The 22,172-nt window shown below is 35.5% G+C and overlaps 1 protein-coding gene and 1 long non-coding RNA gene across 12 annotated transcripts in view; one reads left to right on the forward strand and one right to left on the reverse strand.

Annotated features, from left to right (window-relative positions):
• LOC113064340 (E3 ubiquitin-protein ligase NEDD4-like) overlaps positions 1–22,172 on the forward strand; it is a 44,633-nt gene that overhangs the window by 15,201 nt on the left and 7,260 nt on the right. For 5 of the 11 annotated variants that reach the window (XM_026235091.1, XM_026235092.1, XM_026235093.1 and 2 more), the window contains 14 exons: positions 659–720; positions 1,240–1,342; positions 3,785–3,945; positions 4,177–4,312; positions 4,509–4,694; positions 5,893–5,973; positions 9,040–9,096; positions 10,516–10,650; positions 11,279–11,449; positions 15,180–15,377; positions 16,912–16,989; positions 20,337–20,391; positions 21,407–21,465; positions 22,006–22,071. In XM_026235091.1, coding sequence (XP_026090876.1) covers positions 659–720; positions 1,240–1,342; positions 3,785–3,945; positions 4,177–4,312; positions 4,509–4,694; positions 5,893–5,973; positions 9,040–9,096; positions 10,516–10,650; positions 11,279–11,449; positions 15,180–15,377; positions 16,912–16,989; positions 20,337–20,391; positions 21,407–21,465; positions 22,006–22,071 — 1,548 coding nt within the window. The remainder of the gene's footprint in view (positions 1–658; positions 721–1,239; positions 1,343–3,784; positions 3,946–4,176; positions 4,313–4,508; positions 4,695–5,892; positions 5,974–9,039; positions 9,097–10,515; positions 10,651–11,278; positions 11,450–15,179; positions 15,378–16,911; positions 16,990–20,336; positions 20,392–21,406; positions 21,466–22,005; positions 22,072–22,172) is intronic. The other 6 variants (XM_026235086.1, XM_026235085.1, XM_026235095.1 and 3 more) reach the window with 6 other exon arrangements.
• LOC113064362 (uncharacterized) lies at positions 10,409–11,397 on the reverse strand. Its single transcript, XR_003278812.1, has 2 exons — positions 11,276–11,397; positions 10,409–10,644 (listed from the first exon to the last, which is right to left on the reverse strand). It is a non-coding gene; the product is annotated as an uncharacterized LOC113064362 (long non-coding RNA).

A 22,172-nucleotide genomic window follows, 5' to 3' on the forward strand; every position in this document is an offset into this window, starting at 1 on the left:
CCAGTGGCAAAGTGAGATTTCTTTGCTGGATTGCATATTTAGGCTCGCACACACAGAGTCTGGTCTGTTTTCCTTGTGGCCGCCTACATATCTACTTTTCAGTTCTGCGTAGTTGCAGTCCAGACCACACGCTCCTTTTCTGCCTGCTCTTATTGCTGAATATTTAAAAGTGGTTTCCTATATTTGAATTAGATGTGTATATATGGATTTATATTTCCTTAGAAATTTGTTTATTGATTAAGCTACCTTGTGGATTTTTGGATGGACTGGTTTTGAAGTATGAATGCTTTTCACCTCCTCTTGCATCTAGACTTGCCAAACAGGAAAACTCTCCCATTTTCCTTCAGGGCCTCCAATCTTTCCTCACATAGTTTTAGTTTCGGGCACTGGCAAAAGTGGCAATTCCATCAATTTCCATCAGATTGAAGCCACTAATGACCAGCCGTGAATATCCAACCTGTGGGCAGTTTAAATGTAACAGGAGAACAGTGTTACATAAGACAGCTGGGTGTCATCCAAGGGTCTATATCGCTGGTTATCCACCCCCAAACAGGCTGAAGACTGTTACATATTAATGCTTTGTAAGTTTGAACTGAGATTGGCCCAGATTTGATTCATGTTTGTTGATTTTTTTCGGTGTTGTTTTGTTGGTGTATAGACGGAGGACCCTGCAATGGAGCGGCCATACACGTTTAAAGACTTTCTCCTGCGTCCAAGAAGGTCAGTCGTCATGCAGCTTTCACAAACAAAGTACAGGAACATTAGCGGTTATATTTAAAGTTAAAACCGGGTAATGTGTTGGTTTTGAACTTTGACCTAATTCAGAGGACTGGATGTTTTGTACTATACAGCACATCTGAGATTAGTCAGTTATTTTGGAAAGAAATGTGCAACTACCACACCTGTGAATCCCCTTAATGCTCTGTGGTTATAGTTAAGGCCAAATATTTTACACAGGAACAGTTAATGCAAATGGCCTGTACTGCTATATTTTAATGTTATCCTAGATGACTCTAGTTCACTATCAACTATACTTCACTATACAGTGATTCTCAACCAGAGATAATACCCTTTTTTTTAAACTGTTTTATTTTATAGGAAGAATATTGAAGCTCTTAAAAGATGAAAATAATTTCAAACAATTAAATTCCTTGTAGTTAAGGGCTTATAAAGAATACAAATAATGTGTTAAAAAAATACTGTTCTACTTGTGTGATGACATGCTTTTATGTCCTGTAGTCCTAAGTCTCGGGTGAAAGGCTACCTGAGGCTGAAGATGGCCTACCTGCCAAAGAATGGAGGACATGAAGAGGAAAGTAGCGAGATGAGGGAAGAAACTGAGGTAAAACCAACCCATTAGCAGTATATCTAAAGTATAGATCTCTCTCTCCTTGGGATGTCTCAATTCAGAACTCAGAAAAAAGTTAATTGTTAGTGTTTTTCTTTCAACAATAGAGGTTATAAATAGGGATGTCAAAATTAACGCGTTAATAATGCATTAATGCAGATTAATTTTAATGGCACTACTTTTATTAACGTGCGCTTTTTATGCAGAGCGTATTTTCTGTTTCAGGGTTACCGCGGGTCCTTAAGAGGTCTTAAATTTAGTTGTATCATAATTAAGGCCATAGAAAGTCGTATGAAAGAAAGTTACAAGAAAGTCTTAATTATGATTTCTAGAGTTCTTAAATTTGAGGAAGGAAAGACGAGAAATCGATCTACCAGTTCACATTTACAACTGAATGTTTGCTGCATAAAAACATGGGTGGATGTTCGCATTGGTCTGAAGAAAAACAGATATGGCTTAATCTGAATGCGATTATTTTATTGATCAAATATGAGTGCTGCACGTTTCAAAGTCAGCTGCTGTGCTGCTTTGTTTACATTCTGAGAAACAGCTCTATTTCTGCCGTTCCCGCATCTGCTGGTAGAGAATGAATTAGCATTTTTAACGAGCCCGTCTGCTGTTTTTCTTCAGACCAATGCGAACATCCACCCATGTTTTTATGCAGCAAACATTCAGTTGTAAATGTGAACTGGTAGATCGATGAGAAGATCTAAACAATTAAGCCAGTAAAATATTGTTGGGGAAGTCGTGGCCTAGTGTAGTATGACTCCTAACCATAGGGTTGTGGGTTTGAATCTCAGGCCGGCAATAAAATGACTTAGGTGCCCTTGAGCAAGGCACTGAACCCCCAACTTCTCCCCGGGCGCCGCAGCATAAATGGCTGCCCACTGCTCTGGGTGTGTGTTCACAGTGTGTGTGTGTGTGTGTTTACTTCTCTGTGTGTGTGCACTTTGGATGGGTTAAATGCAGAGCACGAATTCTGAGTATGGGTCACCGTACTTGGCTGAATGTCACGTCACGTTCACTTTATAGTTGTGTTGTATAATTTATGTAATAATCAACTCATAATAATTGTTTAAATTAATATAATGATACTTTTCAATTTCTTAAAAATGGTTTTAAAAAACTTTGTTTTTATGAAAACCTGTATCTGAATTATTTATGCTCCATGTTGAGTATGGTTTCACTAGTAATAAACATTAGGGGTGAGAAGCTGCGCAAATCCACGTTCATTTTCAGCGATTATTTGCGCATCTTCTCAGTTAACAACGGCTCTGTGTAGTAACAGCTGCTCTATGTGAAATCAGGCACCTGATGGAATTTACCGCTGATTAGAAAACCGGCTTTACTGATGAGATGCGCATTAAAGATCGGCCGATCGTGATCAGAGCACCCCTAATAAACATACATTTGCATAAAGCATCCATATTTGTCCATGTCCATATTGATAGAGTATAATTTAAAAGGTATTAATTCAAGGTACATTTAGAACAAAAAAAATATGCGATTAAGTTGTGATTATTCATGTTAACTCATGAGTTTAAATATTTTAATTGATTGTATGCCCTAGTTATAAGATAAGATAATTTTAAAAAATATACGATGAGATATTAATGCACTAATAATGTTTTTTTTTTTTTTTTTATGTGTAATACATTGATTCAGACGATTAAATGTATGTACTAAATCATTAACTTAATATAGCATAAATGTACAAAAATGAATATCACATGAAATTAAGTAAATAAATAATAAGCACAGTGGCATCTAAATTACAGAACATTTTTTGAAAGATAAATCTATTACCGAAACGTACATTTTATTTTAGAAAAAAATCATGTAAATGGAATTGCAGTTGTTGAAACACGTATGTAAATGTAGACCAACATTATAATAGATATTCTCCAATATTATAGACCATGGCAGATAGCTGAAAGATGTTTTCAATCCAGAATGGAGACACACTTAAATGTCTCCTTTCTTGCTTTGTCTCCTGCTTTTCAGTCATTTTAGTGTCCATTCATCCTCATCCCCAAAGACTACTTGGCATTTTACATTTAAAGTATGCCATTTGGCTTGAACCATTTCACTGTCTGGCATTTCCTTCCTTTACCTTTGTTGGCTTCCTGTTCTCTGACTTTTATTCCCACTCTTCAGGTTTTTTTTTGTTTTGTTTTTTCCTCGGTTAGGGGATTGTCCTGTGTCATAGCAGCTGCAATACTAATCATAACATATTAAGATGGAATAGGAGAAATTATTTAATGCTCATCCTCACAGCAATGAGGATTTGAAAAACAAATTGAGACTTTTGACTTTTGACTTTTAAAATGTTCTTGAAAACAACCTTGTCCCTACATTTTTGGTGCTAAAATACTAACATTTAGAAGACTGTCTCACTCTCACTTACTCTTGTGTCTCACACTTTGTTCTTCTCAGGGTTGGGAAGTCACAGACTCCACTGATCCAGGTTCACCAAGACCTCAGCAGCTCCTGCCTCCGCTGCCTCAGGGCTGGGAAGAGAAGGTCGATAACCTGGGACGGACATACTATGTCAACCACAACAACCGCACCACACAGTGGAAGAGGCCCAGTAGTGTGTATGTGACCTTTTTTAATTTATCAAAAAGCATATGTAAAAATGAGCCAAAACACTGAAAAACTAAAATCAGAATATTGATGTGAGTTTCTTTGTGACAAAATGTTATCTTGTTGATTCCTCTGCAAATGACTAGTTAATGTGCCATTATGTTGAATTTATCTTGATTTCCTGACAACTGTACCAGACTGATATGTGTGGAACGAGTTTTTTCTTCCTGTCTTTGCTTTAGAGATGTGGTTTCAGAAACGGAAAATGATAATAACTTACGGCATATTAACCAAGAAGCCCGCAGAGTTTTCCGCTCTCGACGGCACATTAGCGAAGATCTGGAAAATGAGCATCTGGACATCAGGGACATAGACGATGTTAGTATTTCATTCTGATCGCTGCATCTATGACGCGAGCTAGATGGCTTCATCCTTTCTGTGAACAGCTTTTGGTTCTAAATAAAGTACTTCACTGTGGTTAAATATTAAAAGATAATCAGATGTTTTTACATATTTAGTGTATATTTTAAAGCAATTTTATGTTAGGTTCTCATGCATATCCTTCCTTTACCAGTCATGGGAACCCATATCAGAGGAGGACCCAACTTTAATTGCAGACGATCTAAGCCATTCTCCGTCCGGACCCTCCTCTTTGGCGATGCCCCTCTCCAGCACTCCAGAATTTTCAGATGAAATCAGCCTTAGATTGCCTCTCACTCCAGACATGAACGGAGAAATCCCAGGACCCAGCTCTGCTGTGGTAAGAGAGAACAAAGTTTTCTGCTGACATCCATGTTCGAAAGGCCAGGGGGAGAATGAGAGAGAGCACAGCTACTCATGTGATGTTGCTCCTTTTTTAATTTTACACATTATGTGTGAAATTCTTGAAATGTTGAGTAAAATGAAGAGTGTCAAAATGAATGGCTGACTCCACACACGTGCACCTCTGTACACTCATACTGAATCACTCGGTGAGTCATTGTGGAGGCAGCGCCTCTGTTCCTCTGTGAACTTCTGCAGAAAGGAGTCACTCAGTTGGGAAAATATTTGCTCCCATTGTACTAAAGACTAGATTTTTTTTTTTTTTTTTTTTTTTTTTTTTTTTTTTAAATGTAATTTTATGTTTTGGACCTGAGTGGCTTTTGTGGTATTTGCAAATAATGAAACTGGATAATACATTGCTCATTTGTTCAGACAATGTAGTCTACATGTCTAGATGAAAAACTGTGTCTAGTAAAGGCTCGGACAAAATCTCAGTTTTTTTTATAATCTGATCTGTTTCTATTTCCAATTGAGTTAAACAAAGCTGAAGTTGCTACACTCTCTTTTTGTGGCTGAAAGTTTATTCAAATTAGACTAAATGTTAAATAAACAAAAAAGCAAGGGGCCTAGAAAGGTATAAACTACACATATACACATTCAAGCATATGCATATGTGTTTTAGAATCACTTGATCAATCAATCATCTATCATTCAATACAAATTGACACATGTGAGTTCAGATCAATTCAGATGGATTTGGACACTACTGACCTTTTTTGAATAAAAATAAAACCTTGAAAGCAGAGGTTGTAAAAAAAATTGCATTAAATATTAAGTCATTAAATTAAGTAACATTACATATAAAATTTGTGTTTTATTTTTTATGTTAGCTTTGTGCACTACTAAACTTTAATCACATCATCCCATCTAAACAAACCATGCATATTATTAATTATTATATTATTTAAATTAAGAAATAAATTATTTCAAATAAATATTGTTTACAGATTCAGCCAAGCAAAGATTTTTGTTTGCTTGATTTCTGTTTTTAATAACTCAGAATAACTCTGAATTCAGAGCCTGTGCTGTTCAGAGGACCACTTAGAAAATGACCACTCCAAAAGATGTTCGATATTTATGCCTTTATTTATTTATAACCATGCCTAATGCCTTTTTATCTCTTTCTCTCGCTCCAGCAGAGTCCTCTTTCCTCTCGTCTACGCTCCTCTAGTATGACTGATGGAGTCAGTGATCAAGCTCAAGCTCCCACACCAACGGTAAATCTTCTTTTCTCCTCCTCCCCTCTCCTTCACTCTGCATGTGGTGTTTTTTTCACTCACTCATTCTCAGTATCATACTTTTTTTTTTCACTCTTTCAGTGTCAAATCTTTAAAAAAGCTTTAAACTCCTTAACACATTCCAATGTTCACCTGATTTCCAAATGATTTAATTGTCTCTAATGAACATCTAAGGGAACGCTGAATGCTGTGAATGCGACAATAGGAATCTTCGGTAACACTTTATGCAATGCTTTAAAGTCAACATGAAGTTGAAACCCATTCATGGTTGTATTGTAAATGTATTTATTAATTGTGGTATAAAATGGGTTACGAATAAATAAACTTTGTTTATTTGAACATCCGTCCTCTTTCTACTATATCTGTTGAATAAGAATCAAAAACAAAATAATAAACCAAACATAATGCTTGACAGATCATTTAATGCACATAAACAGGTAGTTAGAAATATCATGAAACTTTGATATATATATATATATAATCATTTATTAATATTTGACTGATCTGTTAAACATTATATTATGAAAATTAAAAAAATTACATCTATTGTTTGTTCAGAAATATAGCACCTGTCTATGTGTTTGTGTAGTTTTTGTGTGCGTATGTCAAATGATAATTCATAGTGACTTATGAGGTATTATTATGCAAGTAGGATTGATTTATTGAGGCTGTAGTGGTGATTATGATGTCATCGGATGAGATAAGTTGACGTGTTTCCATGGTGATAATGTGACTGTGGGAGTTCTCCCAATTGATCATTTTACAGTGCAGCTTGTTCAGTAATGTTTGTAAGGAAGTGCTTCATTCTATTTAAGAGCTGCCTCGTAACCGTCGCTGCATGGGGGCATTTTCAGTTTTTAAGAGACAGTTTGCAAAATAATTTCTCTGTTTTGCAAGCAACAAGAATGAAGTTTGTGTCACGCTTTAAGATGCACAAGCAAAACGTATTGAGTGGTAAATAGTGTGCTGTCTCTTTAAATGTACAGCATGTTTTACAGCAGATAAGCCACATTAGGTAAAATTACATTACCAATGTGGATGAGGTCATCGTGTAACCTGCTCCCAACGCACAGAAACAACGTGCACCGCATCTTTGAAGCAATTGTGCATAAATGCCATGATTCCCAGCTTTGAGACGTTTATGTATTTATTTTCTGCAAAGTTCTCACAGATTCTTTTAATGCGTGGCACAGTCTGATGACCCTGTCTGCTACGGTGTGTGATAAATCTGTTCGAAATGAGGTTTGTGGATGGGTCATGAGGTTGGGTTAGTTCCTTGAAAGTTTTGGTGTCCATTTCATTATTGTATCGTGGCATTTAGATGCAATGCATGCTGGGAATTTCCCAGATAAGATCTGGCAGCAGGATAGCCTTGTAGCCTTCCAATAACCTTGTGCTGTGGATTAAGATCAGTTGTTAAACCTTATAAAGGCATAAAGCAAATGTGATGCACACTGCACAAATTGGATTTGCTTCTGTAAGCCTTCTGTGATTCGGTTGTTTGTAGAGCTTTATTTACATGAATAGTAGTTTTACTAACAAGGTTTTCAGAACCACATGACTTTGGAATAGTTCACCCATAATTGTTATAATTTACTCATCCTAATGCCATTCCAAACCTGATGGAGTTTCTGTCTTCCGTAGAGAACAAATTATGAATTTATGAATGTTTGTGCTGGTACTCTTCATACAACAACATATTGTGACCAGGACCTGTCATGCTCTATATTCCATGTCATCTGAAACCATACTATAAGAAAAGGCAGACTTTAAACTGCTGTTCAAATGTTTGGGGTCCCTAATATCTTTTATTTTTACTTGATCAAAAATACAGTGAAAGTGATTACAGTCCTGAACTTTGAAGTAACATTTCCCTTTCACTGGAAATAAAAATGCTTTTCCTCATCCGCCTGAATCCGCTTGAAATAGCGGCCCATTCCATGTCCTTTCTGCATCACGTCTACTTTCTGACAAGAGGATGATCGGTTGGTGACTCGTTCAATATTTGAGATGTGAAACACTGAGTGCCAGTCGGATATTTTCCCAGATGTTGTTTCCTCTGTTTTTATAGTCGGTGAGTCTGTGGGCAAGTTTGAGTCAGTTTGAACTGCTGAAGGAAGCTACTTCTTTGGATGATTCCTGAAAACCTTTTAGATATGTCATTGTGGACACAGTGTAATGTCAGGACAGTCTCAGTTACAGTCATTATTATTACTGCGCTTATGGAAGCCACCAAAAATACAGTAAAAACAGTAATATTTGAAATTATTAGCACATATTAAAATAATGAAAAAAAAAAAAAAACAATGAAGACTGGAGTAATGACTGATGAAAATTTAGCTTTGCCTTCACAGGTATAAATAATGTATTAAAAGATATTAAAATAAGAAACAGTTATGCAAGTTTGCAGTGCAATAATATTTCAATATTTCTGTTTTACTGGGTTTTTTTTTTACATATAAATGCAGACTTGGTGAGCACATGAGTATATATTAAGAATTCATTTATTGTTTAGTTTTTAGTTAGGCTTCATTTTAACAAACGTCCGTTACCATTGTATGAATTATATTAAAAGAATGGTTGACACAAAATGAAAATCCTGTCCTGATTTTTTTATCATCTTAAGACAAAAACAAAATGTTGACACTAATCATCCCTTAATTGCAAATGAATGATTCTTTTTCCCCCCACAAATATGCACCTGGGTATTTATTTCACTCTCCTATCACTCTTTAATCAAATCTCAATTTGTTCTCAATTCCAGCACTGATTTCAAATTAAATACACTCCCTATAGTTCATGTAATCACATCTCGTTACACTGATTTTTTGGGGGGGTTGCTGAATCCTTACATCACTCTGCAGGGCACCTCTCACAAAATCACCTAAAATAACAAGAACCACCCTAAAATCACTTCCCCATCTACTCGTCGTTCCGCTTTCTGGCTGACCCTGTCCTTCCATTTGCCCTCATTTCCCCTCTCCCACTGGCCCAAAACAGGGCGATTACCTGCCCCATCTAAAAGCAGCTGTTATTGCCCAGCAGAGCTCCCAGACCCGACGAACAAGAGCACAAACGGTCACAGGCGTTGAGGACACCATGGTAATGTCCACATGTTGTACATTTCTGCTCTCCTTTTGTTTTTGGTTGTTTATTTTTTTATTTAGATGTGGTTAAGTTTATTCATTATTATTAATATAAATACATTTTTATTACTTTTGTAAATACAGTTTATTTATGAGTGTTCTTTAAGGATGGCACCTCTCATTTCACTTTTTTTCATTTTGCAACAGTTCTTTAATGTGATATTGCTGTAATATATTGTGAGTTAATGTATTTATTGATTTATTTTCACTTTTAGTACGATACAAGTATTAATTATTATTATTTAAAGTTAATGTAATTTATTATTATGATATAAATGTATATAATTTTTTTTATGAACCATTTTATATTTCATATTTAGATTCCACATTCTGTATTTTTTGTCTTTATTGGTGGCACATCTCATTTCATAAATATTTTTTCTCTTTTATTTTATACAGATTTTTGAGTGTTTGTATGACTATAAATTGAGAGCTTGTCAGGGATCATTTGACACCCAGCATGTCCATCTTTACTCTATGTATAAATTCACCCAGACATATTTATCGGATGCATTTTAAATGTGTCCATAACACTATTAAAACATGTCACCTTGTGTGGAGTGTGTTTTGGGTGTTGTGTTGCTTAGGTGTTCTTATGTGTTTGTGAAAATGTGTCAGTGTTCTGGTTTTAAGTATATATTATTCCCACACTCATCATATTGGATGCCATATCAGGTAACAAGGCTTCCAAATACAGATATGACCCTAAAATAAAATTTAAACCGGTTCATTCATTGTAGCAGAACTGACAAAAGCCGCTTTTCCACTGTCGGGTCAGTGTGAGCCAGTGCTTTAAACGGTGCCGGGCGGACCTGTAGCACCAAGGCCAAAAAAGCACTGTTGTGATGAAATATAAGAAGCTGACGTCTGATTTCTTCAAGTGGTTGCATTTACCATGTTTACTATGGTAAACTAGTCTTTAGTCTTTTGCATCGCTTATAAATATTTCTGCCTTTTATGGTGATTATACTACACATTGGATCAAGTTTTTTTTAAACACTCGCTGCTGACTGAAAGTGAGTTTTGAGCTCAACTTATTTGAAAAAGTTTTTAATGCTGGTGTTATAACTTTTAGCTTTATGAAATGACGCAGAGTACTCCGCCTTTGTTCATAACTACTCCTCTAGCCCCAGCTGGCCCACTTTGGCCCAAGGTTTTCGTCGGGCCAAAAAACCAGAGCTGCTGGCCCCAAGGAAGCGCAGATGAGGCACAATCTAGCACCGAAGTGACAGTGGAAATGCGACCGGCCCTGGCACACACTAGCACGGCCGCTTTGGCCCGACATCGGAAACGCGGCTAGTGATACAGATTTTAATATCACCAAGTCTCTTCTTTGTTTTGTGAATATTCAAAATTTTCGTTTAACTCTATTTAGTCTCCATCGGCCTCCTACGCCTTGACCACACCAGGCCTTCCGCCAGGCTGGGAGGAACGCAGAGACCCCAAGGGACGAACATACTACGTCAACCACAACAACCGCAGCACCACCTGGACGCGGCCCATTCTACAGGTACAGGATTCTAGCATAGCCTGGCTAAAGCTAACGGCGGTTTGTTTTTCACCAAGTATCTTCCATGACTCTCCTTCTTTATTGGCCGATGGTTTTAAACTGTGTCAGTCTCATTTGCTTTCTGTTGTTCTGCCTTTATCTGTTTGCTCCCATGTTCTTGTGTACTTGTCCCGTCACAGTGTGTTATTTGTTTTGCCAGTCGTGTGTTTTCTCAATCTATTTATTGCCACTCTGGTTCCGCTTGATCTTTATCTTATATTTCTGGTCCTTGTGGTAGTAAACTCTCTATTCTTCACACTTCGTATGATTCTCTCCATTTCCTTTTCTTTTTTTCTTTTCTTTTTTATAATAGACCACATAAAAAGGCTTATTTAACTGATCTACAAACTTTTAACTTCTTAAAAATATTCTGTAGTCATTTATAAACCAGACGGACCTTCATGTTTGTCCCCACAATCAAATTAAACCTTAGAATTATTGATCAGTTTAATAAGCCTTCATTTCCTACAGTATTGTACACCTGGTCTATTCTGGAACTCTTTTGAACCTTGAATGCAGTCTGACTAGGGTGAGTGTGGGATGACTAGAGCGTGTGGTGACTAGCTAGCTCATCCTTTTCTTTGACCAGCAGCACCCTGAAGATGGAGCCAGTACCTCAGCTGCGGCAGCAGGGGGCGCTACAGCTGCCACACCCCCCGCTTCCACCCCTCCCTCCTCCAGCGGCCATCTAAACGAACCACAAGTGCGCAGAGCCCGTAGCCTCAGTTCCCCCACCGTCACTCTCTCTTCCTCACTAGAGGTGAGAACATCCGCTTTACCCTCCATTTTATCCACCGACTTCCTCCTTTCTGTTTACTTTGCCCCTCCACCTGATTCCAGTCCATCTGTTAAAGGGATAGTTGACCCAAAATAGAAAGTCTATCATCATTTACTCAACTTCCACTTGTTCCAAACCTGTAGGAGTTTCTTTCCTCTGTTGAACACAAAAGAAAACATTTTGAAGAATGCTGGTAAGCAAACCGCTGACGGTAACCATTGAATATGGAAGTCAATGGCTACCAGCAACTGTCTGGTTACCAACATTTTTCAAAATGTCTTCTGTGTTCAACAGAAGAAAGAAACTCGTACAGGTTTGGAACAACTTAATTATCCTTCTTATGATGACAGAGTTATACATTTAACCGTCTGATTAATCTCAAACACTTTGTTTGTTATTAACCAGTATTTATTTATTTATTTTTCTATATTTTTTTTATTCTTTGTACTTTTATACAGTGTTCCAATATTATTTACACTACTACTATTTAAACGTTTGAGGTCTGTAAAGTTTTTTTTTATTTTTTATTTTATTGTTTTTGAAAAAGTATCTTATGCTCACCAAGGAAGTATTATTACAATTTAAAATAACTGTTCTCTATTTTAATATTTTAAAATGTTATTAATGCCTGTGACGCAAATCTGAATTTTCAGCAGCCATTACTCCAGTCTTCAGTGTCACATGATCCTTCTGAATTTATATATTAACATGATAATAGAATTTAGAATGTTATATAGCTTATACATGTTCTACACATTATATTCAATATTTATAATATGCCAACATTATAAAGGTCTTTACTTCATCTATTTGAAGTGTTTGCTGATTAAGTGTTAATTTCTTGGGAAAAGAGTTAACTGTGAATTTCTTTTAAATATATATATTAACATTGTTTTTTTGTTTTGTTTTGTTTTGTGCTTGCCATATTTTGCTTTGTTTGCTTCCCCCTAGTGACAACAATGCCAGTCTTTGTTTTTCCTCATATTTTGACATTGTTGACTTAATGTGAGGAATTTTATTACATGTGATGACTCATGGAGTTCTGAAGAAAAAAGGATCACTTTTTCACTAGATAAACTTTTGAAGTAATAGTTGTTAAAGCTCAAGTCTGGACATATGTTTCCTTCAGTTTGAGTGTGTTTGATTTGAATCGTGTCATTTCCGTAAATGAGATTCAGTTTATCATTCATGCATCTGACAAAGTCAGTTTTTCATCACATTTGGTGGTAGACAAGTGTCAGTTTTTATTTCCATCGCGACAGTGCAGAGTAATATAATCACAATATCCACACACAGTTGGTTGAAAAGGGAAATCAGAATCACATTCTATGCACACTGCCACTGGCTTCTTTTAGCTATGAACAGCTGAGGCAAATGATTATTTGTAGCCCTTGTATTGTGCATGGATCAGTTTTAATATGAAAGTCAGATTTCCCAAAAGCCAATTCAGTCAGGAAACCATTTCATGACCCGTCTGCTCCAGACCTTTCAATTCAAGTTAATTTAATTCACTTCGATGCAGAGTAAAAGAAAAAAATAACTGGTTATTTCTGTTTTGTGCTCTTATCATTAATCATTTTGTTCTCTTGCAGCTGCCAGCAAACTTGTTTTGTTTTATGAAGTGTTTTCTTTTGTTGCACGCTATGGCATTATGAAGTCAGATATTTTTGCTTAATGTCTGCTAAAATTTATTTTTGCTTGCTTTGTAAGGCAAGTTTCTACAAAACACAGAGCTAGTTTTGACTCCCATATCACCCCATAGTCACTTTAGTCTCACAAAATGAATTCATTTGAACCATGCAATATTTAAATAGTTTGATTAGATTTTTTGATTTGTTTATTAATTGATATCGGTTCATTTTGCTTATATTTTTCACGTTTTTTTTTTTTTTTTCAACTAGACATTACATAAGATTGAACACATTATGGATATACTGTCAAAATGATTTTTTTTTTTTTCGTTATAGAAACTGTAAATTTATTCACGCCCTCTGAGATAAGATGAGACTTTGACTATACAAAAAAAAATCCTTGATGTACTGTACTTGCAATCATCCCACAGACTTTGAGAAGTTTAGTTCTTATTGGTGATTGTTGAAATCTTCTCAAAGTTGAATTGAGCAGCTGTTGTTTGTATGAAGTTTTAATATGCTCATCAACATTTACGTGTGCATGGAAGAAAAGGGCTTCTACCCCCGCTTTGAACATTCGTATCAGTTGACGCTACCTAAAACTTGAAACCTAAAAGCTGTCCGTTTGCTTATTGTGAAACGCGCCAAAGTGTCACTATTGCCAAAAAGTAGTTGAACTTTTCAAACAGCCATGACTTCATATTTTCCTTCAGTTCTCTTGCTCTAAATCCAAGTCTGATCTTAAACATATTTCTTATTTTCATTTTATAGTATATTGTTCTGAAATATATCTGTATATATCTACTAAACTTTCCCATAATGTTTTTGATTAATGTTATGAAATTATTTTATTTTATGCATTTGATATAGTAAATAACGACGATAATATTTTTATATTGTTATTTATTTGTAATGCGTTAGACTTGTGTACATGCTGTTTTTACTGTTTGTTTTTATAAATGTATTGCAAATTATTTTCAGTGATAATTGATAACAGGCCACACATGGTGTTTATAAAGTTCAAATTGTAATTTAATCCAGAATATTCATTTTAAAATGTCAAACAATTTTATCTGCGATGATGGGCCTCAGCCAGAGCTAATGGCCTCCGCTGTGAAGAATGCCTTTGCTAATGGAATAAACAATAGCTCTGTTGGCGAATCTGCAGATGTTGGGGAATAAATGTATTTGATCTTAGTACAGGGAAAACAATTCTTGATGATTCCTTGCATAAGAAGAGGTTTTCTCTCATTTATGTATTTGATATTGTATCGTAGAGCTTGATATATAGTGACAGATCCTTACACGACCAATATATAATCTGTTGTTTTGATTTTCTTCTACTACCATTAGCTGCAGTAGCTTGAATATTTGAATAATGTGGCTAAAAGGATTCACAAACGTTTGAGTGTTAAGTTAGGAGCTGGGTTGGTTGCTGAGAAGTATGTGAAGAAGTATGCTTTGAAAGGAATGTAAAAACATCCCATTTTAAGTTACGTTTCATTTAATTTTGATTGGCTGTGTCAGAGTTAAGAGCTGGTTCTTTGTAGTTCATGTTCTGTGTTATTAGTACTCTGGGAACACAGTCCTATTCCTTGTTCTAATCTTATTTTTGTGGTTTAGCTTTCAGAAGGAAAGAATGCTTAGAATTCCTTCATCAGATGAGCAATTGTGACTAATCACACGACAGGTGCTGCATTTGCATCTGAAGATATTCTTATCTAATCGTTTACATAAAGAAATGCGGGGTTTTATTAATAAATAATCAGTGTTGGACAGGGCTAAAGTGTTGAAAGGGAACCATTTGTTTTTGGAAAAAAAGAGAGCGCAAGAGAGAGAGGTGAAAGATGCTCAGAGGTGAAATGGAGTTGAAATCCTCCTGTGTTGTGCACTAATTAAAATGTTAGCAGGATTAAATAACATTGTGATGCCTCATTAACCCATACTGCATTTTCCAAATCTTAAAAAAAAAACATTTCCTACACAGAATTCAAATGAATTACACACAAGAGCTGTAAAACTAAATAACAGAGTCTGACAAACAGGGAAATAATTAACATTGGCTCTTTTTCCTTTTGCAGGGAGCCAATAACGGCCAGATACGGCGAGCCGTAAAGGACACGTTATCCAACCCTCAGTCCCCGCAGCCGTCTCCCTACAGCTCACCCAAATCCCAACATAAAGTAAACCAGAGCTTCCTGCCCCCTGGATGGGAAATGAGACTTGCACCGAATGGACGGCCGTTCTTCATCGACCACAACAGCAGAACCACCACATGGGTAAGACAAACACTTCCAAACCAAGTGAAGTGCATGGTGAGGGCAATGCCAGAATGCTTTGTAATGACTTCTGAGGGAAAAATGCAAGATGGCCATAAATGAAAAGATTAAAATAAATAAAAAAATTATTTATATATAGTATAACCTAATAAAAAAAATCATGCTTAGTAGCATGGTAAAGGAAGACTCTGTTGTAATCCTAGTTTGAAGTGTTATGATATATATTAGTTATAGGTGTACTATATTTTGAGATGTTGGAGAACGGCAGCGCTTTAGGTCTGCAGTTCCATTTGCTGACATAACCATGGTTTATATGCAGCTGTGATCACTGCTAATATCTATTTATATCTCATCACTAAGCATTTGTTTACTATGATACAAATACTGTCAGCAGTTTGACTTGGAGCTTGACTGGTCGGCTTTTTCTCACAGCAGTCAGACAGTATCCTCCTGCACTGTCTGCTCTCAGCTGCAGAGTTTTCAGAGAATTTAATTTAATTTTATGTTATTGTGCATGCAATGAATGTAATGAATCATGAATATTCTTATAATATATACAAGAATATATATGGAATGATTTATATATATATATATATATATATATATATATATATATATATATATATATATATATACATACACACACACACACACACACACACACACACACACACACACACACACACACACACACACACACACACACACATACAACACTAAAATTGAAATGAAAATGGGAAAAAACAAATCTACACATTAACTATAACTATAATAGTATATCAGTTTGTATTGTCTCCAGTACAAACTTCTAATTTAATGATAATAAATAATGAAAATAAAAATAATCAATAATAATAATAATACATTTAGTGGTAGCCATTTTCTCAAATGTTTGAAGTGTAGATCTGGTATTTTTTAAATCTTGTTAAATGTTTGCCTACGTTGCGTGAAAGGTATTTGGCAGAAAAATGACTTTCATAGATACGCACATGCCAACAGACACAATCTTGCTCACAATTGCACACTTCAGTGCCCCATAGCTGGAGGGATGCCCCAGGTGATGCTGACGTGATACTCTCCGAATCAATGTGCCACCTGGTGTCTGACAGAGGAACTGCAGCTTCTCTCTAGCGCCCTAATTTCCCCCAGACTCGCCTTTGTCCATTTCTCTGTTAAATGTATTGCATTCTCTTTGTCTTTGTAACTGGACAGGTTTAAAGTAAATTGAAAATAAATTGTTTTTCTTTTCTTTGCACAATTGCATGTAATAGTACATTGTGGTTTACAAAGTATGTCTATATTAAATCCTGCTTGTGGTTTTGAAATGTCCACAGAGAAGACTAAAAGTTCACTGTGTGTTTTTACTGTATAATCTCCCCATGAGATGTAAAGAAATACAATCATTCTAGTATTACTAACTTCTTTTCTAAAGAACTGCATTTTGGCAGCAGACAGCAGATGCAATTTACTGTTAAATGAGGATAAAACCTTCAGGGAAAATCTGAGCATGTGTCAACCTCTTTTTCTTTTACAGGAAGATCCTCGCTTAAAGTATCCTGTTCACATGAGAACAAAAGCATCCCTGGACCCTGGCGACCTCGGCCCACTTCCTGTGAGTATAAAGAGAGTAGCGTTAAAGCTCTTTCAACAGCCTTGTGTGAGGTGTCCTTTTGGTGTGACACAGCGATGCAGATTCATGAAGGCAACAGTGATATCATACGAGAATCGCGAAACTAATTCAATCTGCAAAGCCAAAAATAGGATTAGGTCTGACAATTGAATGGGAAAACCATAACTAATGACACAACAGCAGGAATATGGCTGTGGTGTTTTCTGGATTTCTTTGTTGATGTACTATGGCCTCAAGCGGTTTTGTAAAAGAACTATGCTACATTAAATTTGACAGTGTAGTAGGCCGTCTGAGAATTAATTTTTTTATATATATAATTTATATATATATATATATATATATATATATATATATATATATATATATATATATATATATATATATATATGAAATTTGCCCAAGAACAATACTGAAATCTATTCCAAATAGAACCACCAAAATTGACATTGGCAAGTTAATGCAATGCTCGCTGGTTGGCTGATAACCTATAAAGAAATGCAACATAATACAATTTACAATAACAGCAATTTGCAGGATTGTATTCAGATATAATATGGTTTGCTAAAGATAAGCTGTTGTGGCTTGGGTAGCAAAGTGTATCTGGGTTTTTTTCTTTTTTCTTTTCTTGAACTCTATGTGGCAGTACATGAACTGTTACTCACATTGAGCCAATATAAATGCAAATAGGAGAAGCAAAATGTAGCAAAACGTTTTGTATTGTCACCTCATTTCACTTCAGAGACCGTCTTATCACAAGAACCTCACAAATGTTCTAAATATTACCATAAATACTCTAAATAATTAATCCTGTTTATACTGTATATAGACAAAATATGTTTTAAAATATTATTTATATTTAAGTGTAGTGTGTATATAGTAAATAAATAAATAAAAATCAAATAAAAATGTCATTTTTGAACCCAAGGAATAATGCATCCCTGGTGATACTTTTCCATAAATGATCTCCTGTGAGCACAAGCTTTTTATCATTTTTTATGTTTGTTTGAGAACAGTTTGGTTTTTGACTGTTCTTTTAGCAAGAGTTGATGTAATATACGACTCACATGATGAGATTGTGAGGAAACTCAGTTTTTTTCCCCCCACCTAGGAGAGATGTTTGGTAATCACACCATCTCTTCTCAGGTTTTCATTGGAAATGCGTGCCAGCAAACAGGGACTAATCTAATATACATCCATTTTTTTTGCTTGTTTTCACGTAATATTGAAAAGGCCATACACATGCAAGTGAACTAAAACTACATTAATATATGCGAATAAATCCATTTCTGTAACTTCACAACATTGCTTTTTTTATTACACACTCTTATATAAAATGTCTAAGAATATACTTTTTATCCTTCATCTGACTGCTAGTACATTCCAGTGTTAAGTATAATTGATATACTTACATAGTATTTATTACTATTTTTAATTGCTCTAATTTTTACATTTTCAGTTTTTACTTACATTTAGTAATTGTTATGTGCTTTTGTCATTTTATTGGTTTTTATTTAATATTTCCATTAAGCTTTAATTACTGGGTTTAATTTTTAGCAATTTTAGTACTTTAACTAATTTCAACTAGCTGCCAAAGCACAACACTAAATGTGTTTTAGTGTATAATCTAATGCTTATATTTTATTTTATCTTTATTTCAATTGACCTAGTTTAGAGTAACGACTGGTACATTCACACATATATTTTGTATATGATTTTTCTTATTTTTAATAACTCTGTATAAATGATTCCCAGTGCATTACTGTAGTTTTGTCTCACAAGCTGGTGGTGTGTGTGTGTGTGTGTGTGTGTGTGTGTGTGATTTCTCTTTTGGTGGCATGGGGGAACATGGTGCGCTCTGCGCTCGATGCTGTTTGTGACAGAATCTTCCAGAGGAGGTCGGTCCTCTCTCTGTCTGTGTGTTTACGTGCCTGCCCGCCAGCCTGGCCGCCCTCTCCACCTTTATTATCATTGCTGGCATGGATGACTGTCCCTCCTTTTCCCTTTGTTTTACTCCTACTTTCACCTTTACTTCCACTCTTTGTCAGTTCTTCTTCTTCTGATTTCTTTTTTAGGTAAGGTTTGTTTTTTTTTCTTAGTGCTTTCACCTCTCTATAGAGTTCAATATTGAGAAGTATTAGTAGTAGTAGTAGTAGTATTATTTTCAAAAGTATTTTTGAAATGTATTTATTTTCTTCATAGGAATCTCAGAATATTATGTTTTAAGCTTTGAACCAAACCAACAATTTAAATCAAAACATCTGTTTCAAAGATTTTTTTTTTTTTTATTTTTTTTTTTTTTGATAATCAGGTACAAAAAACAATGTATTTTATTGTCATTATTTTTTATGGTCTAGTGCTACATTAATTAAAATGGTAAATAGCTAATATTACGTAGTTTCTGCTTCCCTGCCTGATTGCCAGTGGCTGATTTTTTTTTTAGGTTTTTAAATGCATAAACAGCAAGAAAAGTCAAAAGAACATTCTGCATAACACATGGATTAATGACTGGGTCAAATGCTGGATGAGTGGCAGAATGATTTTCAACAAAATATAGGGTTTTGGGTTGTGACCCAGCAAGAATTACGCAGACTCTAGAATTTACACTAGCATATATCATTACTTTACCATTGCAAAACTCTTGGTAGGTGTGTGTTTTTAAAAGACACACATCACTGCGACCCTAAACTGGATTTTTACTTCCAGAACCCGTCTGTTGAGCTCTGTTTCTCCTGTCTGTCACCATCTTTCATCTTGTTGTGTTGATTATCATTTCTCCATCCGTCATCCTCCACCTCTGCACAGTGTGCATCCTGTGCTTCGTTCAATGCCAGTTTTGGCTGATGCCCGTTCAGCACGTGAGCGCTTGTCTTCAGTGCTGGCTCACAGTCTCTCGGTCGTAAACGGAGGTCTTGTCCCCTCTCCGGATCCCGTGTGTGGGTCGTCAGACAGCTTCCATTGATGTCGTGGGTTATGAATTGTTGGCCTGTTTGGATGTGTTTCCCTGGCTGTGATTTTTGTCAGGCCTGACAGTTTCTTGTGATGTTGGTATCAATGTGGGTTTGCAGCTCTCGAGGGTCTCCGCTCTCAAAAGAGGGGGCAGTATGTGAATGCGTGTGTGTGTGTTTGTCTGAGTGAGAGTGAATAAATGAGGTCTCTTCTGCATGCTAGTGGAAGCTCTCGCACACTGAACTGAGGAATCGTCATATCTTTCTGTTCCTTCCTGCCATCACATTATCCGTTTCAGATGTTGTGTTGATGTATCAGTGGTGTATCAGGTCTGGTGGTCTCGTCTGATCTTAATGTCTCTCTTTCTCTCTGATTCTTCGCAGCCTGGGTGGGAGGAACGAGTGCACGCAGACGGAAGAACCTTTTACATCGACCATAGTAAGGACACTCATTAATTGACAGAATAAGCAGAAAACAAATTTAAACCTTTATAGTGACTTTTACTCAGGTGAATTCATTACCTCAAGTTGTTCCAAACCTGCATGAATTTATTTCTTCTGTTGAACACAAAAGAAGATATTTTGAAGAATGTTGGTAATCAACAGATGACGGTCCCTATTGACTTCCATAGTGTGGTGGGGGCACTATGGAAGTCAATGGGGACCGTCATCTGTTGGTTACCAACATTTTTCAAAATATCTTCTTTTGTTCAATTTTGTTTCATTTTTGGGTGAAATAATCATTTTAAGTTATTAAAAATATTTTAACACATTCAAATTTTTATAGTCTAAAATTACTTTTAATTTTCCTTTACAAAGTATTCTAAATATTTTATACTTTTGACAACAATTAATTTTAACAGAGAATTAAAATACTTTATATATGTATATGTTTACACATCACTTAAAAGAACTGTTTTCTATTTGAACAAATTTTGAAATATATTTAAAAGAAAACAAAAAATTAATTCTCTTGGGAACTATAATCCAGCTGCCTTCTGTTTTACACAAACAGTAATTCAGGTTTCATTCACAGATATGCTCTCAAGTTCCTATTTGTTGTTTTGTCTCAGTAAATTTATTCTGTGCTGTGTGATCAATATCTATTTAGATGTTTATGGTAATACAAGTTGTGAGCTCATTTTACTCATGCATCATTAAACTGGGACATGCCCTCAGTGTCCATCACAACACAGGGGTGTTTAAGCACTGCTGAGTTTGCTGCCGTGGTCGATATACACCTGTTTTGTTTGTCAGCTTCACACATTCACAAATGACCTCGAGTGTTTGCCAGGTCCAGTGGTGTGTGCACTAATTTATGTTGAACCACCACATTAAAGGGTTGTTAAATGAAAGATTTTCTTTAAAAAGTGCAGCTAGTTTTCTGTCAATTGAATCTGTTTCAAATTGCAATGAAAACATGAGGCTTATAAAATTCCTCTTTTCTCCTTCAGACACCAAAAAAACGCAGTGGGAAGACCCTCGCCTCCAGAGTCCTGCCATAACTGGACCTGTGAGTGTACTTTTATCTTCTGTCACAATCTTTCTATTATTCTGTCTCTGCTCTCCTATAACACTTGTGGCTTTTTGTTATTAAAAAATGTAAAAAAATTCATAGAGAATACAAGGAGATTTGTCAGGAGTAGGAAAAATACATAAAATTAACCATTAAAATGACAGATTTTTAATGTCTAATTTTTTAGTTTAGATTGTTTTTTTATTAGTATTATTATTAATAGTAGTAATAATAAATAATTCTAATTTTTCACAATGATCCTCATTACTGCAGTATCAATTTTGTATTGTATTACATAACATTTTTTTATAGGATTATTATTATTTATTTTTTTATTGATTAAATTAGAGGTATTATAACAAGTTACATATACACACATATATACGTGTGTGTGTGTGTTGATGTTCTTTTGAAAACATTTTTAATTATTTCTAAACTCATGTTTGCCTTCTTGATTGTCCATTGGTACAAGTCCCCCTAACTGACCGAATTTTAGTTTTATTGTATTTGGTTTTTAATTTATTTGTCTTCTCTTAGGCGGTGCCATATTCCAGAGAATTCAAGCAGAAGTATGACTACTTCAGAAAGAAGTTAAAGAAGCCGGTAAGAAACGAAGCGTTTTCAGAGACATTACAGTGAGCTCTTTCCTGTCACATACTGTATTCCTAGACACTCTCATTTATTCCGTGTGAATCTGTGTTTTT

The sequence above is a fragment of the Carassius auratus genome, chromosome 46 (genome assembly GCF_003368295.1).
Source record: "Carassius auratus strain Wakin chromosome 46, ASM336829v1, whole genome shotgun sequence".
NCBI lineage: Eukaryota > Metazoa > Chordata > Actinopteri > Cypriniformes > Cyprinidae > Carassius > Carassius auratus.